Source organism: Microtus ochrogaster, chromosome 7, assembly GCF_000317375.1.
Source record: "Microtus ochrogaster isolate Prairie Vole_2 chromosome 7, MicOch1.0, whole genome shotgun sequence".
Lineage (NCBI taxonomy): Eukaryota > Metazoa > Chordata > Mammalia > Rodentia > Cricetidae > Microtus > Microtus ochrogaster.
Genome location: NC_022014.1, coordinates 31,103,719 through 31,130,594, shown reverse-complemented (window position 1 = coordinate 31,130,594; position 26,876 = coordinate 31,103,719). Strand labels below are relative to the sequence as shown.

The 26,876-nt window shown below is 49.5% G+C and overlaps 1 protein-coding gene across 6 annotated transcripts in view; it reads left to right on the top strand.

Annotated features, from left to right (window-relative positions):
* Positions 1 to 26,234, top strand: part of Gas7 (growth arrest specific 7) — a 233,929-nt gene extending 207,695 nt beyond the window's left edge. For all 6 annotated transcript variants that reach the window (XM_026780029.1, XM_013347225.2, XM_013347226.2 and 3 more), the window contains 7 exons: positions 3,242 to 3,316; positions 8,498 to 8,576; positions 13,451 to 13,579; positions 14,666 to 14,789; positions 18,590 to 18,669; positions 20,069 to 20,167; positions 20,719 to 26,234. In XM_026780029.1, the coding sequence (XP_026635830.1) occupies positions 3,242 to 3,316; positions 8,498 to 8,576; positions 13,451 to 13,579; positions 14,666 to 14,789; positions 18,590 to 18,669; positions 20,069 to 20,167; positions 20,719 to 20,832 (700 nt within the window). In that variant the 3' untranslated portion in view covers positions 20,833 to 26,234. The remainder of the gene's footprint in view (positions 1 to 3,241; positions 3,317 to 8,497; positions 8,577 to 13,450; positions 13,580 to 14,665; positions 14,790 to 18,589; positions 18,670 to 20,068; positions 20,168 to 20,718) is intronic.
* The last annotated feature ends 642 nt before the right edge of the window (positions 26,235 to 26,876 follow it).

The window sequence follows — 26,876 nt, the reverse complement described above, 5'->3', positions numbered from 1 at the left end:
CACTCACACACGCACACACGCACACACACACACACACACACACACACACACACACATTGCATTGAATCCTGGATGCTTGGTATCTCTTGATGCTTGCACAGCCCTGTGCAACAACTGGCTGGAGTTGAGTAGCTGCTGTCCATGGAAGGAGCGCAGGTCCTGTTTGCCACAGTCTCCACTCCTCCCTACCGTCCCCTGACTTGCCGCTCCATTCTTTACCCTCATTTGAAGCTGTCCCTTACCTTCCAGGTCTTCTTTTTCTCCTGAGACAAAGTCTCACTGTGTAGCCCTGACTAACTTGGAACTCACTCTATAGATCAGGCAGGCCTCAGACTCAGAGATCCACCTGCTCTGCCTCCTGAGTGCTGGGACTCGAACTGTGTGCCACTCCTGTCCTTCCAGGCCGTTTTCTAACTAAAACATTTCCCAGGCCAAGGGATATAGAACTGCCCTCCCCACTAGAGATCCTAAGAGCCCCGTGCCTGAAGAACTTGGGTCATAGATGAAGATCCTATAAATTCAGCTTGTGGAAAATATGAAGAGCTGCAGAGAAGTCCCCTCTCCATCTTTCTCCTCTCTGTCTCTCTTGTTCATATTCCTGCATCACATGCAGATCTATGGGTAGAAGGAGGGGCCTCTTGTTTGTTCCTGGCCACTTAGCCCTGAAATTATCACACAGAAACTGTATTAATTAAATCACTAGTTGGCCCATTAGCTCTAGATTCTTAATGACTAACTCTTACATATTAATTTAACCAATTTTTATTAATCTGTGTATCGCCGTGTGGCTGTGACTTACTGGCTAAAGTTCCAACATCCATCTCTGGCAGGGCTACATGGCTTCTCTCTGACTCCACCTCCTTTCTCCCAGCATTCAGTTTAGTTTTCTCCACCTAGCTCTGTTTCCCTATAGCTCTGCTATAGGCCCAAAGCAGTTGCTTTATTAACTAATGATATTCACAGCATACAGAGGGGAATCCCACATCACCCATGCACAAATGCACCTGTATACCCTCATACATGCTCACATACACATACCCACACATTCTAGCCTCTACATGCCCCAACACAGAAATAACTGTGTACCTACATAGCCATGCATCAGATCCCCATACAACTATACATCTGGGCACCTGTACTCCCACACACCCCTACATCTTACCCTGTCCCTGCATACCTATGTGCCTACACACCCACATCCCCATGTACTCCCATGTGACTGCATACCTGTGTACCGGCATATTTGCATGCCCACACACCTGTGTGTTCATACACCCTGGGTACCCACACATCACACCTACACACCCAAGTATATGCATACCCACATCCCTGTGCACAGATAGCTGCACATCTGTGTGCCCGCACACTCACACACCTTCAGGTACAGACACTTGCACAGGCATGCTTTTGCATACCTACACCCTTGTGCACCTATAGCTGCACACCCACGTACATGCACACCCACATGCCTGTGCATCCATGCCTTCATACATGTCTATACATCTGTACGTTTGTTTGCTTGCCTACCCACATCACACACACATCTGTACATTTACACACCACACACTTGCGTACTTACACACCCCTACATCTGTATACCCACACACCTGCGAGCCTACACACCCCCATCAACACATTTTTTTTTTCACAAACATATGCTCAACTTTCCAGCTAGTGTTTCCAAGACTTGCTGGAAAGATCCATTGCAAATAGCAAAGAACTTTTCAAAGTATTTCTTCGTTATAACACTAGTAATTGGGTAATAATGCTTTGGCATTTTTAAAGCCCGCTTTTTCCTTAGGAGGCCTATTTTCCATTTGTATAATCAAATCTTTATGTTATGACCCATTAAACTAGTAGGAAATTGGAAGGCTGCTTTGTTCAGATGCAAGAAAACAGAAGCATAAAGTAGACAAATAGGAAGCAATAGGAGCTGAAGCCTCAATGTGCATATGGTTTTCACTCATAACAATGTCCTATTGGCAAATGAATGGTTTCTGTCATCTCCGGCCACTGAGGTCTCGGGGAACCAGCGGAGGGAATTCAAATCCCTGGAACCTTTCTCAGCCCGCCTTTGGAGCTCTCGGGGAAGCCATCTGAGGCAGGAAAATCAGGCTGTGGGGTTGGGACTTGCAGCTTTGCTGGGCTGAGGGAAGTGGGCAGGAGGTGGAGATAACACAGACGGCTCACAGCAGAGGCCCAGGAGGCAGATGGCGTGTGCACCTCCCTCTCTTGGCATGTGCACTTGGCCTTGTGGCATGATGAGATCCGCTTTCTGGAGGTCGTCTTGGCCCCAGTATGAAGTTGCTGCAGGGCAGAGGTCCGCATTATTGGGGCTGGAGACAAAGGCAGGACAGAGATGGGTTAGCGAGAAACTTGGGAACTTTCGGACAGGCTCCAGCCAGAAGTGAGGGGTGAGAAGGTGTGCAGAGGCTTTAGCAGGTCCAAATAGTCACTCTGTCTGGGTCCCTGCATCCTTTGGGTCTCAGCACCCTAGCAGGCAAGAAGCACATGCTGCAATTCCATGTCCCGGGACTCCTCTATTCACTGGAAGGACTGTCTAGGGCTCTGCCTTCAGACCACCTCTGGTTATCATAGCACATCTCTGCCTCCCACCATTGCCCCAAGAGCCTCTTAAGACGTGAACATGCTGTTGACAGCCCACGTAACATGGATATGCCTAGCTGTACAAAATGTGCCCCAGAGAGTTGCCTTGGAGGGGTATGGAAGGTTTTCCCCTCTGGGGAAATCCAATGGGATTTCAGCTCTGGACCCTACCTGGTTTCCATGGAAACACTTGCACCCTTAGCAATGCTTTGCAATTGAAGGCATTGTGGGTGGGAAAGTGGAGGAAGATGTTCTCTTCTTGCTTCTGTGGGCTGAGGCCATCTGGGAGCGTGTGAACCTGGAACTAAGGGATGGAAGGGCTGGGTACATCCTGGGCATCCCTGGGAGTCTATCCCAAGCTTCTCTTGTTCCTGGAAGGCTCTCATGTCCCACTTTGTGCTTGGAGTGGTGCAGATGACATCTGCCAGCAGTGGGAAGCAAAGTCTGAACCAGTCCTTTATTGGGAACTTGCCACTGTGGGTTCCCCCTGTGTAAACAGAGCAGCAAGCACTACTAGCTCAGGAACTGACATGTTAGAGGGTCTCTTTACAAGACTGAGGCACAGCAGGGTGTGGTGGGGCCAAATTATGGTCTACACTGTGGAGCAGATAAACCGGGGTTTCTCTCTTCGCAGGATAAAGATTGAAGAGGAGTATGCAAAGAACCTGGCTAAGCTCTCTCAGAACTCCCTGGCTGCCCAGGAGGAAGGGTGAGTTGGGAGGAGGGTGGTGGGACTGGGGAGGATGAAGGGACACAGAGAAAGGGATCCTTACTTATCAGCAATGCTGCCCAATTGGGATGGAGACATTGCTGTAGGCTTGTCTGGCTCACTGTGGGATTGGTGCCTTTGAATCATTTGTAGTCGAAGGTAGATCCTCATGACTCGAGGTAGGCACTCATGCCTTAGACAGGGACTGGTAACTCAAGGTGGATACCCATGGCTCAAGATGGGTTTTCACAGCTCAGGGTTCAGACTCGTGGTTTAAGACAGTACTCATACTTAAGTGTTGTAGCCTCTAATTTCAGCAGGCTGGTGACTGAGGAATGGGGGATTAAGAATTTGGGGACAACCTGTGCTACATATCTAGACCCTATCTCAGATAAACAAACAAAAATACTGGTGCTCCTGACTCAGAGTGGGCACCCATGGCCTGAAGTCCAAGTATTCATACCACAGGTTATCCCTCCTGAATATTTTTTTTTAGTGACCTGAGTCTCCTAGGTACTGTAGCACATCAGAGCCCCTTTGCACTGTGCCCTGTAGCTGAACAGCACCCTCTAGGTGTCCAGCTCTGTCACCCTTTTTCCAGAGGGAAACTAAGTCTGAGAATTTCCTATCCAGCCTTTGAGAGTGCTTTTGAGAGCCCCAGGCAAGGCCTCATCTCCTGAACCTATGGTGACAGTCCAGACAGGGTTAAGGGACACTTCCAACCCTCCCAGCCATGCAAGGATGTCCAGTGGAAGAAATCCTGCAGGGATGGATGCCTTCTCTTCTGTCTTCAGAGCCCTGGCCCTCGTGATCACTGCGAGGCATGTCAAACGACACAGGCACTGTGCAAAATCACGTGGCCTTCCTCAGGAGAGAATCAGGGAAGTAGTAAATGTTGCCACCCCTTCTGAGGTTTATATCCAAATGAGTAAAAAACAAGGAGTCAAACAAACATGTTCAAAGTAGTACTACTCACAGAGACTAAAAGATAAAATGGCCCAAATTTCAACAGGAGGTGAACGGCTATGCAAACCATGGTGTGCTCACAAATGGATATTCATGGATGCACAATGGGATATTTTTCACCCATAGAAAAGAATAGAATACTGAGACTCGCCACCTTATGTGTGAACCTCGAAAACGTGATGCTAAGTAAAAGAAGCCAGCCACCGTGGGTCACAGAGTCTATCCTCCCGTTCATATGTAGTGTCCAGAATAAGCAAAGACACAGAGACAAACTCACTGGCTGGTGATAAAGAGGGAAATGAGGAGTGAAACTTACTAGGCACGTCTTTCCATTCAGGGTATGTGTGCACTGAGGCTACCCTAACAAAATTCCACAGACTGAGTCGCTTAAACTGTAAGAACATGCCTGTGCGTGGAGGTTTACACATCCACAATCCCAGCACTCAGAAGGCAGAGATGGGAAGATCATGAGTTTAAGGCCGACCTGGGCTACATAGTGAGATCCCTGTCAAGAAAAAGAACAGAAAAGGCTTCTATTTTGTCTCTGTTCCAGAGACTGGGAGTTCAGTATCAAGGTTCCAGTAGGGTCAGTGTCTGGCATGGGCCCTCCCTGGGCTCACAGGTGGCTGAAAAATCACTGTGGGCTTACATATCATCCGCTGTGTAGGTTGAGATCGGGAAGAGGGTCTTACAAGGTCAATAATCCTGTTGGATCAGGGCTTTTCCCTCTAACCTTAATTACTACCCCATTCCTCTATCCGCTATCAGGGTTTCAAGATATGACAGGAGGCTAAGGAGAGGGAGGAATGACAAAATTTTCTTTCTGAAGGGGGATGAAGGGTTTGGAGCCATCAAGAGTAGGCCATTCTCCAGTGTGGATGTTGTAGACACTTTTCCATTGCTCGCCTTAAATTGGAGAATTTCATCACAGTTGGTTTTCACCTCAAAAGAAAAATGTTCAAGGCTCCTGGGAAGTTAGCACCACCAGGGTCCTCAAATGCTGCCTCTGTTGTGCCACCACCCTCCAGAGGTGAACCTAAGAAAGAAGGCGGGATCTGCAGGGAGCTCTGATGGTGAACAGGCCATAATCTGCCTCGTGGCTGGAGTCTGCCTAGGATGGAGACTTTTGCCAGTTGAATATGGCTTTGATTAGGGCTCCTCGGGGCTGACTAAAACCAGGCCATCTCCTCCCAGTCAGCCGCAGGATGACCAAATAGGGTCCATGTCCCTCTCCAGACAGAAACATGGTTAGCCAGCTCCTGGCCTCACCTACTGCCTCCTCAGCCTGGGACAAGGGAGGAAGTGCACGGGAAGTAGCCCTGCCACCAGAGAAAGCAGTTTCCTGTGGGTCCCTGCGCTTGGCATCACTCTATGGCTCTGGAGCCTTCCTGCTTCCACCCCCTCGGCTTGGGCTCCTGCCAGGGACATTTTGTCCTGCCAGCACACAGCATATGCTCCTAAGCTAAGCAGCCTGCTCCTCATGCCAGAGCCACACACACGAACATAGTCAACCACACAAGCTCAGGTACAGCAATCCCTGCCGCACGTGTGTGAGTGTGTGTGTATGTGTGTGTGTGAGTGAGTGAGTGTGTGTGTGAGTGTGTGTATGCACTTGCCCCGTTACTGCTCCACTGGCAAGCACAAGGCACAGCACTGCTGTATCTTGCACCCACAGCACAGCTCTAGACATTTGACCTGGTGCACTTTGAAGGTTGGGCAGGGATTTGAGAGCTTGGAAACCCAAGGGGGCAGGTAGGGGACACTTGAGCTATCTGGCAACTTAGGTGCGCTGTCCAGTTTCGATGTCACAAGATGTGTGCACACTGGCGAAGCAGCAGCCTTCGGTTTCTAGCTCTTTCTTCAACCCTCTAGTGTGTGGAAAGGCCATGGAATGTTGGTCGTTCTTGGCTGGAGTTCTGCCAAGAGCCTGGGCCGTGGTTTGGCATGCCTCAGACTACACATTGAGATCCAGGTTCAGCTGGCAGTTTTTATTTATCTCTTTCTCATTGGATATCATCTTCAAATGAGGATTTTGAATAGCTTTTTCCCAAACATTTAAATTTTATTTTTAATTAACATATATTCGTTTAGACATATTGACAGGGCCGATTGCAGTGGTTCCGTACATTTGAAGTACTTTGGAATACTGAGGAGAGGAGAACATAGGCATGGGGCTGAGCCCATCTGAAAGGTAGGGGTGACACTCTTCTGCCTGGATCATGCCAGTCCTGCAGGTAGGGCTGAAAGCATTGTCCAGGATGGGAATGGTGCCACTTTGCCCCCAATATCCTTGAACTAACATTCTCAGGTCACCATGCCTGACCCTAGCCAGTTACCCCATGTGCTCTGCTGGCAGCAGGCTTGCCGCCATGTTGGAAGAGGCTCAACCTCTCCCAGGGCCTTTGCAGACTCCTGTACTTCCAGGACCCTCTGGATATCACACAGCTCCTAGGACAGCACCCTTGCACGTGATGGCGATGGCTTCTTGGCTGTCAGTAGGAAGTTGGGATCAGTGTTGAGATCCCATGGGAGTGGCAGGAAGTAATTCAAGATTCCTTCTTGCCATGTGACATCCAGTTGTCACCACATCATCTCCTAACAGCTGCCTAAGGACTAGGAATGGAGCTTGGTGGTGGAGCCCTCCCCTGATATGTGGGAAGCCCCAGGCTCCTTTCCATAGTGAACTACAGAGCTATGCCCCTGCGGCTCACAAGCGTGCCCTTTCCGTGTGGCTGTGTCTGAGAGCCTTCTGTGTCACTGTAAGCAGATAATGTATGCAGAAAAGAGATCGGTTATGGTTCTGAAGACTGGGAGGTCCAAGATCAAGGGCTAGCACCTACAGAGTGCCTACACAGTGCCCTCGCATGTGACAGAAGCCACCACATGTCAACTGCAAGGAAGACGGCCAGCCTAGGGCCCCCGAGCATCTTGTTATGGCCCCAAGAGTCCCCACACTGCCGTGCCATGGATGAAGTCTGCTACACATGGTTTGAGGGGATACCTTCTGCTCACCCCTGACTCATATAGCTGCCATGACAGTTCCACTGTGGAGTGAGGTAGGGGAGCCCAGTCCGTGCAGGTCTTCAGGACTGTGCATTCTGCTCACAGGTTCCCAGGTTCCAGGCCCACATAGCATGGTCACCCCAGACCCACCTAGTCTTTCTCTGATGGGACCCCAGACAACACTCTTCCTTCTTCCAAACTCTCTGGATATCAATTGATGGTTTCTCATGCACACTCACCAAGGCCAGGCTAGCACTGCCACCAGCCAGGTAGGGAACTGGATCCCTAGGACAAATCTGCTACTAGCTGCTGCCTCGGAACCTGGAAGGGCCATCTCCAGTGCTCTGTCCCAGCGGGCTGTCTTCTGGTCAGCTTTTGCCACCAACATTTAATGAATTCCCCAGACAAGTGGCTTTTGCTGGCTGCATGAAAAGTCTGGAGAAGGAGTCGGCCTTAGAATGGCCTTAGGGCTGAAGGGTCCAGATAATGAATTCTGTATCTTGGGGCCTTCAGAAGTCTCCAGGACTCCGGGAGATGCCTTCTGTTTGGAGCATCTCTTTGGAACAGAGGGATGGTACAGTTTAGAGTGTGCACTGTGAGCCCCAGTGGGGTGCACAGTTCAGAATCTGCTAAAGAGAAGCCATGCCTCTGCAGATGGCTGGGAGACTCTTCCCAGTGTGTGGCTGCACCTGGGATGTCCCCAGACCCAAGTGGACCATCTGTGCCTCTCCTGGAGGCCAAGTGACTGAGACCTATGTGCTGGCTGCAAAGGAAGGGCCTTTGGAAACAATTGTGGTTTTCTTCCTTTAGTTACTAGCATATATTTGTCCCCTTGGCAGCAAACCAGGGTGTGGAGGGAGTCAAAGGGTACTGGGGACAGTGATGGCCAGGTGTCAACACCGCTGCAGCACAAGCTATGGAAAGACCCCCACCCTCTCACACCTCCCCCAAGTCCTTGAGTGCCTCTGGGTTCCAGATATTTCTCCTGCTACAGAGATATTTGCTGCTATCTTAGATCCAGAAACAAGGCTGGTTTACCTTGGCCTTGGTGACTGAGTCTAGTCTCATTATTCAAGCCCACAATCTTGAATGTTCTATACCTCCACGAGATATGTAGCCTAGAACTACCATCCCTTCTTAGGACCAGCTTTGGACCAGAGTCCTTGCTGCTCTCCCCCATCTTGCAATCTAACAAACCCCTTCCTGTTGCAGATCCCTGGGAGAGGCATGGGCCCAAGTAAAAAAGAGCCTGGCAGACGAGGCTGAAGTTCATCTCAAGTTCTCCGCCAAGGTAACCCTCCTCTCCTTCCAGAGTTAGACCAAAGCATGCTGATAACTGGTTACCAACTCTCTGTAGCTTATATTGCTTGCCAATTTCCATGGCACCAAATCCCTAAATACAAAGTTTGCAGAAGATACCCTTAGCTCACCTGTAGACACCGTCTCCATTGAACAGACAGCAGCAGAAATGACCGGAAGTGGGCACCAAGAGCACAGATAAAAACATGGTGTGGATGTTGGGAAAGGATCCCCTTTTCACATATAAGTCTAGGTTTGTGATAATTAATACTTACTATAATGTGAGCTCATTTAATTTCTTTTTTAGTCATGGCTAATTTAACAAGCAGCTCACAGCGAGCTCTCAGGAGCCATGGAAGGCAGGATCTCAGGGTCTGTGTGGTAAGAGTGGATGCCTCCTGGTTCACTCGGTGAAGCCCAGCCTCTCTTTGTTGGTTTCATAGGAATGGATTGAGTTGGTAGCCTGCCCTGTGCCTGTAACACTAGGCTATGTCCAAGGGAAGACTTTTCAAAACCGATTTGTTACTGCAGAATTTCTGAACGTCCCCTACTTCCATCTGATCCCAAAGACACTAGGACCAGGACTTTCTGAGTTCAGGCATGAGTCTGTCCTGGTCACGTCACTATGGTCAACACTGAACACCTATAGGAGACGCTTAATAGCCACCTCCAGAAGAAATGAGTAAACAGAGCAACAGTGGGGGTTGTGACCCCTTTGGGGTTCCAATGACTCTTTGACAGGAGTCGCTAAGACCACCAGAAATCACAGATGTTTACATCACAATTCATAACAGCCCCAAAATTACAGATGTGAATCAGCAACGAGAGTAGTTTCATGGTGGGCGTCACCACAACATGAGGAACTGGATTAAAGAAAGGGTCACAGCCTTAGGAAGGTTGAGAACCACTGTGCAGGGCTTGCTGGTGATCTCCTCCCGCCCCCAGGCTTTCAGCTCTGTTCTGCCTCAGGATTTCTCCCCGTTTCCAAGTAAACGTTGTCTCTTCTTCCTGGCTTATCTCTCCACATTTCCTCTCAGACTCTTGGCTCCTTCTACGTGAGAGGTCACCTGAATGCCTCAGTGAGAATTCACACTAAAGCCTGTGTGACTGACAGGCCTGCCCACTAGCATGCACATGGGAGGCAGAGGCAGGCGGGTCTCTATGAATTCGAGGCCAGCCTGGTCTACAAGAGCTAGTTCCAAGACAGGCTCCAAAGCTACAGAGAAACCCTGTCTCAAAAAACCAAAAAAAAAAAAAGAAAGAAAGAAAGAAAGAAAGAAAGAAAGAAAGAAAGAAAGAAAGAAAAGAAGAAAGGAAATGATGGTAATGACACCTACCATCTTGACTGACCCTCTCTTCCCTCTGACTTCCTGCTACCACCTATCAACCACCACAGCCCCAGGTACTATCTGTTCAAGTGTTTGAACACCCAGAGCCTCCATGTTTAAGTTCCGACTTTGTCATTTGAAGGTTGTATTCTCCAAGACACTGTTCCTTCAGGAGGCGTCCACAGTTGCCGCTAGCTAGCCCGCTCTTTGCAATGCTGTTCCCATTTGTCAGTTCCCTGCATTAAGGTCCTATGCCATGCACACTCTTGAAGGACAGGAATATGGCACTCTACCCAGCCCTCCATCTATCATGTACAATGTACACAGAAGGGGAATGGCTGAGACCATGGGAGAGCCTTACAGGGGATGGCACTGCTTCTGACTCCCGGCTTCTGAAGGGGGTGAGTGCCTGAGATGGACCTGATATCCCCATGTGAGTGAAATTTCCCAGCTCATAAGAGCACACTCACCGCATACAGCCAAGCCCTTCGCCAGCACATTGGTATGGGAGCCCCTCCCTCCATGAGGAGGGAGCTCCCTGAATTGCTGCCTTCAGAGCTGCAGATGAAGTGGTGGGTTATTTTTAAGCCATGGTTCATGAGTAGCTTCCCTCCGAGGCCTCCCTCCTCTTGTCCCAGCCCCCAACAGTGCTCTTTTCCCCACAGGAGGTGGGAGCGGAGGCCACCAACAAGAAGCAAATGGGTTCAATCTCTGGCATTACACACAGGAGAAACCCTAACCCAAGGGAGCTCCTGCCCTTGCAGGGAAAGCCAGTGGTGCAGTGCAGATTGAGTTCCCAAATGCTCAGGCCATTTTAAGCAAGGTTCACAAGCTCACAGACCCCAGAACTAAGGATGGCTCATAGAGAGGGGGCTGCAAACACGAGGCACAAACTTTACGCCATTCTGCTGCTTCTGGCCTGGGTGTGTTGGTGACTCCGGGCTACCCCAGTAGCCTCCTTTCTTAAGAGGAAGGAGACTCTGAGGATTGATTTGTCAGCCTTGAAGAATATGGTTCCTGAGGCACAGACCTATTTGATGTCAGCTCCGAAAGGTTTATTGAAATTCTTCTCCATCCAAATGCTCACTGTCGAGGGTAAAAGCCTTTTAAGAAATGGGATTGCGTACGGCAAGCTCTCCAGCTTCGCCAGTCTCCTAGCTCAAGCCAGTGCTAATAGCAACAGCAATCTCAAGAAATGAGCTCGCTCTATTGGAAGACAGACCTGGCCCCTGTGAAAGCAGGGAGAATAGACACGTTCCTCCTGATGGAAGGAGACCTGGCCATGCAGTAGAGGCACGAGCACAGGCAGATCTGTGCTCCAGAGGCTGAACGTGAGCCCAGCACTGCCATGAACAAGTTTGGCGAGCATGGGAAGGTGACTTTCTTCATGTGTGAAATGAAGAGTTCCAACCCTGTCTGTGGCTTTAATCATCCCTGACTGTGACCATGGGAGGCATTTCACGTGTTCACCGAGTGTATGTGCGTACCCACCCCCATACCCACTCAATGAGGCACATGTATGTAGCCAAAACAGATGTTTCATGATACCCTACTTTTATTCTGCCTAAAACGGAGCCTGATATTTTGCTCCCCAAGTTGGGTCCTATTATCTCAAGAAACCTAGTCCTAACCCGCAAAGTTGATGTCACAAAACTAGTCAGTCACCACTTGGAAATGCCTGGACCAGACAGTTGCTGAATGCTCTTCCAGCTTGGAATTCTTCTCTTCGGATGTTTGAAGTGAAAAGAAGGTACTGGGGGCAGCCATGTCCCTCCCCCCACCAATCAGCCCCAGTAGCCCAGCCCATCTAGTACAGGCCAGACTGGCCACACATCCCCAGAAACACCTTCGAGAGAGCTCACTAATGCCATGCTTGAAGCGGAGCCTTCAGAGCTAAGAACAAATCCTAAGACACCAAACCATTGTTTTTTTTTAAAGAAAACTGTTGGTTTTAAGAATTCCTTACTATATGGGCTGGAGAAATAGCTCAATGAATAAAGCCCTCAATAATGTGCAGTTGTGAGGACCTGAGTTCAAATCCCCCAAACTTGGTGTATGGGGTAAAAACACTGCAGTTCATAGCAATAGCCTTGAATTTCAGCTGAGATGTTTTAGGCCATGTTCGTTGGTGTTGCGTGATGTGAGGGGCCTGTGCAGTGCAAAGTGCCATGCATTTTTAGAGCAAGGCTGCTATGAAGTCACGTGACGTGGACAGCTTAGGTTCATCACACTTTTGAATTTGAATTAACTTTTGGTCGTCGCATGTTCACAAACCTTGCACTGTCTCTAAGTTTGTGTAAGTTCCACTTTCAGTTTTATGTCCCCATTAGGGGGAACAACCCACAGCTTATGACACTAGGGGTTAAGATAAGAACCCTCAAGTCTTGGGTGATCTCTAGAAAAAAGACCGTGTCACAACAAACTAAGCTGGAGGAGAAAAGAAAGGTTACAGAACCTCAGATCTGGGAGTCATCTGTTTAGGAGACAGTGCTGGCTAGCCACAGACACTGATGGGACATGTGGGTCATGTTGAGGGTCTCCAAGGGAACGGCGTGGTGGAGTTATAGAGGGCTGAGTCTGGGCAGGGCTGGCAAGCTCCTGGTTGTGTATAGGTTGTGTAAAGAATATGGGAGAGTACTAGGCTGCCCTCTTGTCTGAGCAGATCCTCGTTCTTGCAAAAATAAACACGTCTTGCTTACCATCAAAACAAATATCTTAAAAGAAATCTCAAGAGAGTGTTATGCGTGGTGGGGAAGGGGAGGGTGATTTAAAACTAGGTGCCACCAGTTCTCACTGCAGAGAACTCTTTCTCAGGTCCTCAGAAGGAACACGAGGACAGTTGACCAGGGTTGGGACAGGAAGTGCACCTGCTCCCTTTAGTACCGCTCAGGATAGTTGTCCTTGCGAGTTCCCGAAGGACTCCCTGGACAGCCCCTGCTACAGTCTCCTGGAGGTCTGAGCAGGCCCGGGTCATCTTTGTACCCCAGGCCTGCAGCAGATGGGCAACAACTAGAAATGACCCCATATCACCTGAGTCATGGGCAGCCTTGCCAGCTACTTCACACAGCAGTCACAGGCAGGTGGCATGGTCTAGCCCCCAAAGGGTCCCAGTTTGAAAAGGGCAGGAGAAGAGGACATGCCAACAAAGCTATACTAGACAGCTACATATCATGAAACACAGGTGAGGGTACCCACGCGAGGGTTCCTTCATGTGACTTCGTCTCTGCACGACCTACTTATTTCAAGCCACCAAGAGTTAAAGGTGAAACGTCAGAAAGAGAAGAAGCTGCCATAGAGTCAAGAAAAGGCAGCAGTGAGCTAAATGGGAGAACTGGAAAATCCCGGGCTCCCCTCTCAGCACATAGCTATGCCATCTGGGAGCTAAAGGGGCAATGCAAACAGCTGATAAAGATGCCCATCTCTTTAGCCTTCTCTGCATGGTCTAGCCATCCAGGTCACTGCCCCAGGGCCTGGCTTCTCCCACCCTGCCCAGCTAATGCCTTGGTACTGAGCCCGCCCTCTCTGCCTTCCTCCACAGCTCCACAGCGAGGTGGAGAAACCACTCATGAACTTCCGCGAGAACTTCAAGAAGGACATGAAAAAGTGTGACCACCACATCGCTGACCTCCGCAAGCAGCTGGCCAGCCGCTACGCCTCAGTGGAGAAGGTGAGAGGCCAGGGTACCCTGGTAAACCGCTGGGGACCTCTAGGGCAGAAGCCAGCTGTGGGTGTCCCTGCAGGAACTTCTGTCCTTGATGCCAGAGTGGTGAGGAGAGGAGAGTCCAAGGAGCCCCTACCTCTCCATACAGCAGGCAGGACTTGCTACCCCAGGATACTCGGATGACTCTCCCAAGGGCAAGTGGGAGCAAGGAGAAGCTGCGGGTGAAGTGGAAGTGGTGATGGCCACATGGAGCAAGTCAACCCGTTTCCATGGGCACCAAGTCAGATGGGCCGCAGCTACTTTACATGACTCCTGTGTCTCGGCCTCACCTCCTGGTGTTCCCTGAATTAATCTCCCCTCCCAGATGTGCAAAGAATCACCTTCCTGTGGGTGGCCATATTATGGGAGGCAAGGCTGCTGGTGGCCAGCCCTGGAGGAATAGACATCTCCCCAGTGGCCTGAGTGTCCTATAGAACAGGAGTGGCAAATCATGACAGGTACCAAAGGCTGAGTGTGGATGATGGTGGTGGTGGTGCTGATGAGGATGATGATGGTGGTGGTGGTGATGAGGAGGAGGAGGAGGAGGATGGTGGTGATGAAGATGATGATGATTTTAGATTTATTAATTATATGTGTTTATTTGTATGAGTGTTCTGCTCAAACGTATGTTTGTGCACCACCTGCTTGCCTGGTGCCCTTGGAAGTGAGAAGAGGGCATTGAATCCCCTGGAACTACGGTTAAGGGATGATGGTGAAGCCACCAAGAGGATGCTAGGAATCAGTGCCTGGGTCAGCTGCAAGAACAGGTGTCCTTAACTGCTGAGCCATCTCTCCAGCTCAGAGCCAGTGGTTTTAGAATCACAGTATAAGCACAGGCTCTGGAGGGAACACGTGCAGGACTGACAAGCCACATGCAGACATGGCTGGAAGAGGACAGGTGAAGAAAAAAAACCAGCTAGGAGTCAGCCCTCTGGCTCCTCTGTGCCAGGGTACCATTATTCATATGGGCATAGGTAGGCGGGTGGTGGAACCCTGAAGCCTTGCTGCAGCTTTATGAACAGCTTCCCTGGGCTTGGCTACCCCTTCCCACAGGCCCGCAAAGCCCTCACAGAGCGGCAGAAGGACCTGGAGATGAAGACCCAGCAGCTGGAGATCAAGTTGAGCAACAAGACTGAGGAGGACATCAAGAAGGCGCGGCGGAAGTCCACGCAGGCTGGTGAGCCCAGTAGTGTCCGAGCAATACCAGCGCAGAGGGAAGGGACAGGTCTTCCGGTCAGGCTCCCGTTCCAGGGGCATGGTCCTTTCCACTTCCCATCTTTCCCCTTGAAGTGTCCCTTATGCCTCCTCCCTGCCCCATGTCCAAGAATCTCAAGGAAAGAGGAAGGAAGCAGATAAGCAGTGAGGGCTGTCTAGCTCATGCTGCCCCTTCCACGGCCTTTGGGTTGGTCCAGATGTGGGTCCAGAGATAGATTCCTCCATGCACCAAGAGCTCAGGGCACTGTCCCTGTTTGAAGAGTACAACCTCAAACCCGTCTATCCAAGATGCTCCACTTCCCCCAGGAAGTTAGTTATACTGTGGAAGTGAATTCCTGCCCTGAGGACAGAAGCCAGCATTCAGTTTTAAAAGCATCCTTATTTCAGAATTTGCCCATATTGCTCCAGTGAGCGGGTTTCTGCTGCCACCTAGTGGTGGCAATTGGCTGCTGCACAAGGCAAGAAGATAAAGGCTCTCAAGAGACGAGAAGACAACTTTCTCAAAGATGCCGGAGTCTTCCCCATGCAAGGATAGCTTTAGATAATATCCTTCTTCTTGATTTCTGATGAACCTGATACAATTTGTGTCATTCTAGAATGAAGTAGCCACCTTAGATGCTATGAAATAAAATGGGATAGAAATAAGTTGGCAAAAATTAGATACACATCCTGGGTCCAGAAACATTTTCATAAATTTTTGACATGTTTATTGTAAATGGAGAAAGGACCCAAAGAGGGAGAACATATATTCAAATTAATTCATTAACTTACAAAACAAAGCTATACAGAAACAGCAGGATATTTTCATCCGTGCTCAAGAGCGTGTTATTCACCAGAAATAATCCCCAAATCACTCTCTGAATTCATATAAACTGGATCATGCTATACTCTATCTTTGATCTTGTTTTTCAATTAATGTGTCTTAGAAATAGCCCCTATCTCATTCCCGCTAAACCTCTTTATACATCTAGTCATGCGCATCGGACACTTTTATTTTTATTGCTATGTTTTATTGTGGAGCCAATGAGAGAACTTGAGGCCTTACACATACTAGGCAAGTATTCCCACCCAGCTGCAGCCCCAGGCCCCAGGATTGTATCCAAATATCTGTAGGACTTAGAGATTGCTTCTGAGTGCTCGCCCAGGACCAGAGATAATGTGTTTGTTAGTGGGACTGTAACTCTCTGCATATGGAAGACCAGGTCCTCATGGACAGAATGAAGATGCTGGGTCAGAAGGTTTGATTCATTTTGACAGATATTTCCAGATTGCTTTCCAGAGAGGGCTCCACAGTTAATACCTGTGAATACCTCTTCCTCAAATTCTTGTCCACACTGCCTAGTAACAAACTTGAAATCACCGGTGTGCTGGTATATATATATATATATATATATATATATATATATATATATATACACATATATAATTACCTTTTAATTCTCTCTATAAAAGGGTTGAGCATTCTGAAAATACACTTACTATTTTTATAGCTCCCCCAACCTCCTGCCCCAGAAACTCAAATCCTTGTTGAATGCTGTGTGTCACTCTTAGTGACTGATTGACAGGTCAGGTGTGTGTTAAGGGGAGTCACTCCTGGTCATCCCAGCTGCAAATATTTTCCTATGGTCATCGCTTGTCTTTTACTTTTGTTCTTTAAAGAAAAAAATAAAGTTTTGTGCTTGGGTTTTGTTGTTTTATTTTTTGTTTTGATTTTTTGGGTTTTTTTTTGTTTGTTTGCTTGCTTGCTTTTGTTTTTTTCCTTGCCTGATTTCTTCTGCCAGGTCTCTGTACAGTGGCCTTCTCTCTGCCAGGTCTCTGTACAGTGGCCTTCTCTCTGCCAGGTCTGGGTTTGAGGAGGATTGACTTGGGGAGGCCTCCACCTGGAAGGAAGCACTGATATTTCTTCCCTTCTGTTTCTTTTCTTCTCCTCCGCCATCTCTCACAATGCTCCTGGGAGGAAGAGTGTCTGGATCTGGGGGCAGACGGGGGCTCTGACTTCAAGTCATCATCTCTGCCATGAGGAGTATCTTGTTGTCTGTCTAGTCCCTATTCCAAGCATGTTGCGCAATCAGCTCTTCTTCAAGATGACTTTTGTTGTTGTTGTTTTGTTTTGTTTTGTTTTGTTGAGATAGCACTTCTCTATTTAGCCTTGGCTATCCTGGAACTCACTCTGTAGACCAGGCTGGCCTTGAACTCATAGAGAGTCACTGCCTCTGCCTCCCACTTGGCAGAGATGGGACTAAGAGCATGTGCCACCACTGCCCAGCCACAATGACTCTTTAAAGCTGCAACTGTCATACCTGTTTCATGGTGAGGCAACTGAGGCATGGGCTGCTTAGTTGGTACACCCAGAGTCATGCAGCCTCCTTGTGGAGCGAAGCAGCCCTGGCATTCCAGTTCCAGGACCCACCACTCTCTGAGGGGGCCCAGTCTCCATCTCCTGGGCTGCCATGGAAACGAAGCAGCCCTGGCATTCCAGTTCCAGGACCCACTCTCTGAGGGGGCCCAGTCTCCATCTCCTGGGTTGCCATGGAAACGAAGCAGCCTTCCCACACCACTCTCAGGGGCTGCAGATCTTCCTGAAACGTGTTCTCAGAATCAGGACGGACATGTAGGGCACCAGGAGCCTCACAGTGAGTGCTCATAGGGCAGCATGCTGCACCCACCCTGAAGCATGGGACATCATGGAGGCAATCCAGGGAGTGAGATGCATCTATGTGCTTCCCTCTGACTAATTCTCCTTGAACCAAGGGGTAGCCAGTGATTTTGGCCAGGAACGAAATGAAGAAAGCACTTAGCACAGCTGTTCTCCAAAGCACAGGACTCATGGTTTATCTGTGGTCAGGGCCTAAGGATGCAGAGCTGGTCTGGACTTAATATGGACAAGCCTCTTCGGTTTTTTTTTTCCCACTTTCCCACCAGAAGGCACATGAGTAAGAGTTGTGTCAAAGGAATGGCTCTGAATCCATTCAGATGGCTGCATTCAACTCTGAGAATTCCTAGAATCGCTTGTTGATGTATTAGAGTGAGTCACTTGGCTCTGGGGTTGACTCATAAGCTTCTCCCAGCACGAGCAGAGCCCATGCTGCTCCGTTCTCACCAGAGCCTAATTTACACAGAGCTGTGCAGTCCGTGTCTGCTCCTCTGACATGTTCCTCACCATAGGTCTGGGGAGAACTTGGCTTCTGGTTCAGCAGGTCTAGAGCCACATCCTGACGGCCTGCACTTGTCACCAGTTCCCAGGGTCACTTGATGCCGTTGGTGCACCAACTAAGATTTGCGTAGCAAGGGTCTTGGGCGCCGGCATCCTTACTAATATTTTGTGGTTACCTCATAGTTCTGGTCTAATTTTTTTTTAAAAAGTTTGAGATACAGATGTGATTACAGAAAGTAGTATGTTAGCCATTGAGCTGTAGTGGTTGTGTGTTTAGATTGCTGTTATAAAATGGAAGGTTGCCAAGTGCTGAGATTACAGATGTGTACCTTGGCACCCAGGGTCACGTGTGGTCTCTTCCTGAGAACCAGAGCTCCTGGGGTCTGCAGCTGAGTTCAGATAACACTCTGTGACATGTCCCTGGGGTTTGTCCCCTTCTGTCATCCTCTCCCTTCTCTTCTTCCCCCTTCATTCCCTGACTTTGCAATGACCACTGAGACTCTGGGAGAGGAACGGGCACGCCCGTGGGCACAGGAAGATAAGGGCATCCACAGTGGAGACAGGGTGACATGTAACAGGGCTTGATGGTAGCTGTTGGCTTTTCCCAGGAGATGACCTCATGCGCTGTGTGGACCTCTACAACCAGGCCCAGTCCAAGTGGTTTGAAGAGATGGTGACCACCACACTGGTATGTGACCAGAGATGTGTGAGCAAACTGTAAAGAGGCTTGATGGAGGATGTGCAAGCAGCCCCGGGCAGGGGACAATGGGCATGGGAGGACGGAGGGGCGCTCACAGCAGAGATGGTCCTTAGATCTCTATCAGCATTGGAGTCCAGCCCTCAATCTAATATCCACCCATGAATCCAAACTCCTGCTCCAGCGCTCCCTGCTCTATCAACTCAGCAAGGGCCTGGTCTTGCTCAGTTCTCCTTTGTCTGTTCACTGAGGTGTCAGGAGCCACCAGGAACTTCCTCATCTCAGTGAACCATGGCCCTGCTATGATAGACAGAAAAGCAATTGAAAGCCGACACTCTCTCCCCAATGAACACATGCACATGGACATGCACGCACACACACAGACATAAACACACATACACACATACACACACACACACTCAGAACTTCAGGTAATTGACACATGAACAGAAAGACCGGGAGCTCTAGAGAAGCTATGAAGGAAGACCATGGTGGCAGACGGTGCATGCTATCCTATATGATCCTTTTAAAGGATCAGTTATCTCTCCCTGTTGGCCAGACCTGCCTGGGCAGGACAGGAGTGAGTGACTGGTACTTGGAACAAGTGGGAGAAGGGGACAACATCATGCCCATTGTACAATCTATCATCCTAGTGTCCAATGTCACCCTTCCCGTCCCTAACCAGCTACCTTCTCCAGGTGCTAGCCCACCTAGGAAGATTATCAGCCTCCTTCAGGGTCAGTGTCCTGCTTCTCCTCTCCTCCCTTAATCCCCTAATTAAGCCCCCTTCTTTACCTCCCTTCCAGGTTAATCACCTGGGCAGTGACCTAGTTCCCCACAGAAAAACAGCCTAATCCCCTAGAGTCACGGAACCAGCTAGAAACCAACAACAAGCCTCTCCGCTCTTTTCTGACAACGGTTGCCCCATTTCCCAGCCTGCTTTGCTTCCTACCTGGTCTTCCTTGACCCTCGGCACTAGGAGTGGGTAGAAGCCAGAGAGCTTGAGAAACTGAGAGCACCACACACACTCCTGCACTCCACCCATCAGCTGGAGAACAAACACCACAAATTCCCCCCCTTAAATGCTGCTCTTCCTCTAACTCCATGACACTTTGAGCCAAGGGGACAATCGTAGAACCTCTCTTTGGTTTGAGGACATTCAGACACTGCAGGTGCAGAATTCCATACTGAACTGGCAGAGACACTCCTATGACCTTCTTCTTCCCCCTAGAGATTGACTCCTTCTTCCTTAGCATCCAGAGGGTCAGATGGGCTGGGGATGCACAGCCAGGACTTTGTATATAGAATATTGGTGGTCTGACACCTGCCTGGTGGGACAGTCCCTGAGTTAAAAACGGGCTCAGGGGCCTCTGGTCTTCTTCCTCTGCAGGAGCTGGAGCGGCTGGAGGTGGAGAGGGTGGAGATGATCCGACAACATCTGTGTCAGTACACACAGCTGCGCCATGAGACAGACATGTTTAACCAAAGCGTGAGTGCCCCGTCTATGCGTTAAGACTAGCAGGACAGACATGGCATGATTGCCCCAGGTGGCTCACATGATTCATGCCTAGTACAAGAGGCAGCTTCTCCTGACTTAGGCTGGTTCTGGCTAGGCCTTGAATGTATGCTTCTCCTGCCTCAGTTTCCCAGTGCTAGGATCACAGGCATGTACTTCATCCAGCTTTACAATGGCTAAAGTAACTAAAGACCTTTGACCACCATGTGAATTTGCTTTAGAAAACAAACCGAATACACAGCTTCTAAAACAGTGCCCGAAGGCAGGTCTGTTACCCAAGGGAAGACAGATGGAGGAAGAGGTCCCCTTTAAGACGGCCTGCCCTCTTCTCCAGGCCTGGGGTCTGCAGGTGAGCTCCGCCTCTCACAGTGCTCTGCATCCTCAAACCACCTTCTGGAAGGGCCTGGAACCTTCTAGAAGGGCTACTCTGAGGTGGCTCTCCAACTGCAGCAGTGTGGGAGGCAGGAGACATCCCAGTCCAGCTACCACCTCTGACAGTGACCCCTCCTCTGTATCCCTTGCAGACAGTCGAGCCCGTGGACCAACTGCTGCGAAAAGTGGACCCAGCCAAAGACAGGGAGCTCTGGGTCCGAGAGCACAAAACAGGCAATATTCGCCCAGTGGACATGGAAATCTAGACCTGCCTGTGTGATCCTGGGGGTTCTGCTGAGGAGAGGGACGGGGGGTCCCATGGAGAAGGGGTGGATCTGCCCTATTACCTGCTGACCTATCCACAGAGAAGGAAAAAAAGAGCCGGTGATGCCAGAAAGAGGGCCTAGCCAGGGGCTCCCCAATATTCCCAGGCCATAAAGGTGGACTCACAGCCCTGACTCCATCTTAAAGATTGAAGCCTCCCCTCCAACTCCCACTCTGTGCTTGTCACTCTGAGAACAAACTGAGGCTAGAGCCCTGGGATCTCCCTGCTGAGTTCCAATGGGGTAGCCATCACATGCCTGTGCCCCAGGTATCCAGGGCATGTCCCTCCAGCTGACTTCTCATCTCCAGGGCAACAAGAAGAGGAAGAGAGGGAGGTCTCTGTCCCTAAACAATGTCAGGACCGGAATCAAGGATAGGGAGGCACAGAATAGCTCACAGCCCACACCCACAACGTTTTTCACCCCTCCCTACTTTCCCCCATTACATTCCAAGAGCCCGTATCTATTTTTTTCATTCCCCACACAGGGCGGGGGGGGGTATCTTTTCAACCCAACTCTGGAGAGGTCAGGACAGAACTACCTCAGTTGGCACCCCCAGATCATGGCTCCCATCAGTTTCCGATCAGACATTGGCTGTAAAGTCTGTCATGGAAGACTCAACCTGCCCTCCCTTTCAGCCTCTTTCTCAAGGAAGAAGCTCCCCACTCTCACCCTGACACCCCTTCCCAGACTCAACAGAAAATGTTTCCAAAGTCCTCAGATAGCTGTGTGCATGTCCAAAGGCTTTGTGGGTGGGGTCTCAGAAAAATCTAATCTGCAACATGCCCACTGCCCCTCAACACTATGACAACCTTGTCCCGAGCTCTCCCAGGCTGCTGACCACATGACCAGGTCCTGTTGGGATGGCAGTCAGGGTCAGCCTAGGCTATTCTCTGATGGGTCCAGCTGTATGTACATGATGGTGTAGGAACTGATGTCCTCCTTACTGACGCTGGACAGCAGTTCAGACTCTGAGGCTGTAGGTTATTGCCACTAGGAGAAGGAACTTTGGGAAGTCACATAGTGAGCAGAGGGCCAGATTCTAGCTGGGAACTTGTCCCTGGGAGGTCATCCTTCTTCATCTTTCCCACAGGCGATTTAATATTTGACTTGTCTGTCTCCCCCAAGGGAAGAATCCTCTGAGCACAGCCCGCATCTTTTAGTCTTTCGTGCTAATAACAGACAATTTACTAATCTCGACCCTTTGTGGCACCTCATCTACAGAACCTGTCATGTTTCTTAGAAGGGTGCCTAATACATTAAAACAAACTAAGCATCGTCACTTTTCTTACTGAAATATCTCAACCATAAAGGCCATCATGAGGACATTTCACCAACCTGTGCTCTGTATTCTAGAACTCGGCATGAACCATGACACCAGCTGTCAATATTCGGATATTATTTCCTCGTTTCTGTATTAAAAATGGGTGCTGTGGTTTGGCAACCTAATTTGTGAGTGATGGTCAAATTCCAAGTCTTGTCATACACAGGGGTTTGGGGTACCACAATGTGGCTCATGACTTTGTTCCCTTACCCCCATCCAAAGGGTTCAAAGTTGTCACTTCCTCCAGCATAACCCCAGTTGGCTGATGTGAGCCAATTTATTCTGAGGCCATTCCTTCTCCATGGCCACCTCACCTCCTTTTTAGGCTATCTGCATATAGACTTTCTCCTATTGTTCATTCAGGAAGCATTTTGTTATAGACAAGCAATGTGTCATCAATCTGAGGACAGGCTACAGCTCTGTCATCCAAATATCCTCAGACCTGTGTTATGTAGACGCCCCTCTTCCCGAGATAATGTCGTCTCTCCTTCTCTGCCCATTTGAGTTCTCGAAGGTACTGGCTGTGTGCTGGTTTTTCTGCATCTGTTCGCTTTGCACACTCATTTTCTCAGCGAATGCTTGGAACTGGGTGCTGAGTGCTGGAACTAGTCTGTGTCTAAGAGGACACTGTCCATCCACAAGTGGACAGGTGTGTTTAGACCCTTCTGGAGAGAAGGTGCAATCCCACTTTGCACTGGGATCTTAAAGTATTAACGCTACTAGGTCTTAACCCAGAAGCAAGACTCGAGTCTTGTCACTACCGAACTCTCAGCTCATACCTAGCTCCAATTTCAGAAACAGTTTTGGTTGCTTTTCAGTACCTTCCCCTGTACTACAAATAGAAAGAGCGAGAACATGGAGGATGAGGGTGCCAGGAAACGACACCCAGAGTCAAGTGTCCAGCCACCTTGTGGGTGAAATTAAGATGCTGATGGCGTCTGAAAACTGAAAGTGCATATCTGAGGTTGAGTGTTCAAGCTGTCGTTGGGGTCCTTGTTCTGTTTGTGGTACTGGGGACCCAACCCAGAGTCACGTGTGTCTAAGCCAGTGCGCCCCCACTTAGCTACACCCAGCCCTGTTATCTTTCTTTTGTGAACATGTCAGTGCTTAGGTTCTGAGAGGCTTTGGCTGGGTTTGTTCAGGGTGAGCAAGCATCCATTGTCCAGGCTGCGAGGTGCACAACCCTTTCTACCTGCCCTTGCTCGGGAGTGCCAGTGCACTTACGCTTTGTCTGCAAAAGCCTGATTTTTTAAAAAAAAAAAAAAAAATCTCTAAAATGAATGATGTTAAAAAAAAAAAAATGGGTTAGTTGCCATGGCAACCTCCAGGAAGAGACACTTGTTACCCTTCATTATTTTCTAGTACTTTTGAACAGTCCCACGGTGCACAGGCCATTTGAAGGATATGGACAGCAGCCCAGAGCTGTCTCTGGGACTGCTGTGGGGGCCACCTTTCTACCTCCACACGAGACCCTGCTGTCTCAGGAGGATCTCACAATGGTTGGTTAATAGCTGAAACAAAGTACCCAAATTCATGACGGGATTGTGTCCATTCCCTCTGGGAAATCCAGCCAATTACCAGAGTAATGGGCGGGTGTGTGAGACTCTTGGCTAAGCCAAAGTCCTTTCATAGAAACACAAGCCGTAAAAGTCAAAAGGTGTCAAAAGACTTGGCTTGTTGGAGGGCTTGCTCCCAGCTGTGGGTCGCCTTGACAGGAACTTAAGCAGGAGTCTGAAGAAGCTAGGGAAGGCATTGTACAGACACAGAGTAAGAAAGCAGGTCAATTGCCCGATGGCTTAGCGTGGAGACCCCCTCACCCCATAGTTGTCCACACTCCGAAAGGTACCCTTCTATCCCCCTTCTCAAGGTAACCAAGGTGTGATTAAAATACAGTAAAATCCATCCTTTAAAGGAGCGCAGTTCTTTGAACCTTCACATGGATGATCTTGTCAACCAACCAAGACTGGCATGCCTTCCTGTCAGTTCCCATACCTGCCCCTGATCTAGCAACCAGATCGATGCTCTGTCCCTTTAGTTTTGCCTACAATGCCATTGTCATTGGAGTGACACGGATACAACCTTCTGAGGCAGCCACAATGTCGTGTGTGTCAGTAGAGGGTCCCCTTTCACTGCTGAGTGGTATTCCATCCCATGGGTGGACCCCAGGGTTCCCTTAGTTTTAAAGTGAGTTTTTTATGCCCTGGAAGTCATAGCCCCAGATCTCCTGTTTGTTTGACTGATTCCCATCGTTGCTTCCTACATTCCAGAGACTCCTTCCCCAGACCCCCAGCTGTGCCCTTGGCTGGTTCTGATGCTGCACTCACTTGGTTGGTGATTCTAGTTTTGGGTCAGTATGGAAAGCAGGAAGGGGTAGCAACAGAATGTCACTCTCCACTGCGGCAGCAGTGGACTATCTCTCCGTGCAGGAAAATCCTCTCCTGCAGGGGGCTGTCACCTTAGTCGTCAGGGCCTGGCGTTTATTGAGTAATGACTCTTGGGCACAGCTTGAGCCTTTCCTGAATCTGTTGTATCACCTGCCAACTGAGGGTGCTTGTCCTAGGATCTCTCTGAAGCCTTCAGATCCAGTGTTCTCCCCCATCCCCTCACGGCCTATTTGTACCCTATGCACGTGGTCATGTGTAACCTGGCGTCATCTGCACAGCTGTGGCCAGAATCCTCATGATGGACACTTTTCTAGGTAAACCCAAATGGAACTGAATCATGTCACTAGCTGAGAAGTACTTAGTTCAAACCCTCAAAGAAACTGTAAGTCAGTACCAGTACCTTCTGGGTCTGTCCACAGGAGCTAGGATGGCTATAAAGACAGGGCCAACTGATCAAGTCCTTGTGTCTTTGACTTGCCAGCACTCACACAGACTAGCTCAAGCCTACACCTTACAACCGACAGAGACAGGACCTAGCCCAGCTGAGGTCAGGCCAGACTGTGGGTTTAACCCCTTGGCGCCTACTCCTCCAAGCTGTCTTAGTGAGGTACTACCGAGTGAAAGGTGGATCCTAGAAGGCTCTTGTGAAGCTCCAGGTAAACTGAGGCATTCCTAGACTCAGATGAGGGTCAGAGTTGGGAAATCAGAACCCAAGGATCTCATATGAGAGGCAAAGCTGCTAAGACCCCCAGAGGAAGGGACTCGTCCAATCCCTCAATTGCTAGTTAATCGTTTCTGCGGGAAAGTTCCTGAGGTGAGGGACCTGCTCCTCAGGGGACAGGCTCCAACAGGGGCTCAAGATCAAGACTCCACTGTCCTAACCTTCTAGTGCTGAGTGGTGACTCTTGGGGACAGAACTATGGAGGCTTGGGCTGGGGGAGTGGGGATGGCCTTTAGACACTTCCTGGGTGATATTGGAAATGAGGCCCCTTTGTATCTGAGGGGAGCTCCCAACAGGACTTCAATGGTAGAGTGTGAAGGGCCAGAGAGTAACAAAGAGAGAGCTGGGCCTGGCTCTGCCGTGCTTCCCAGTCTGACCCGCACCCTGAGGTCATACCCTGTCGGGACTTCTATGTGCTCATCTGTCCCTCCCTACAGCTTCCTCAGCAGACAGGTTCTTGGACCCAGGCATCAACATTCCAAGGGACACCAGCCAACCTGGGTGAGGGCCCGATTCTGTATGTCCCTCCCCTTCCCCGGGGAACAAGATGTCCAGTGGCATCCCCTTGCAACCCGAACACATCAGCAAACCCCAAGAACATGGAATTTTCTAACAAAATAAACTTGCTTGTTTGGTCTGTTTTCTGTAACTTTTGCTAAATACTTTATACATTTTTAATGTTGAAAAGCTGTGTCTCCTGCCAGCATTCCTCGCCCGGGATGAATGTGTTTATTCCGCGCTGTTTATCTCTCCATGCTCTGGCTGCCTAGACCAGTAAGTAAAATGGATGTAATATAAGTTGTAAGTAACACTGTCAAATCCCTGATCCCAATGGAGGCCGTCCGCCTTCCCCACCCCTTAATCGCATCTGTGTGTATTAATTCTGAAGAATTAAATGTTTAAATTAGAGTTTAAACCTTGAAGGTGTTTTTACTATGTAATTGACCCACGCTATTCCAAAGTGTTTTCAGGAAATCCAGTGCCATCCTTCCCTCACCCCCCCCCTCCTTCAGGTCTGTCTATACTTGAGATGCTTAGGTTTGTCCCATGAAAAATAAACTCTGCAGAGACGATGGGTCCCATAGAGACCCTCTTTCCTAGAAAGCCGCTTGCTTCCCTTCCCACACACAGTCTCATCATTCCTCCTGGACTCTAGACACCGGTGATGGTTTCAGTTCTGATGACATAGCTGACAGACAAAGGACCCCAGGACCTGGATGCCCAGATGGTCACAGCATTACTGGTTTCAGCCTTGTGCATCCCACTCCTCGACTTCCGGCTTCCCTTCCTCCTTTGGGGTTGCTGCTGTTGTTTTTTTACTCATTCATCCATTCATGGATCCAACGAATACTGAGCATGCATTTCCTGTCACTCTCCTCTCTGAGTGCTGGGATTACCTCGGTGTATGGAACAAACAGCTCTGCCTTCATGCTTGCTGGATAACAGGACCGGAGAGAAAAAGCCCAGAGAGCTGCTTAAGGGCACCGCTCTGAGCAGACTGCAGAACACAAAGTGTGGAGGGACCAGGATGGCAAGGCTGCGTGTTATACCAGCGTGA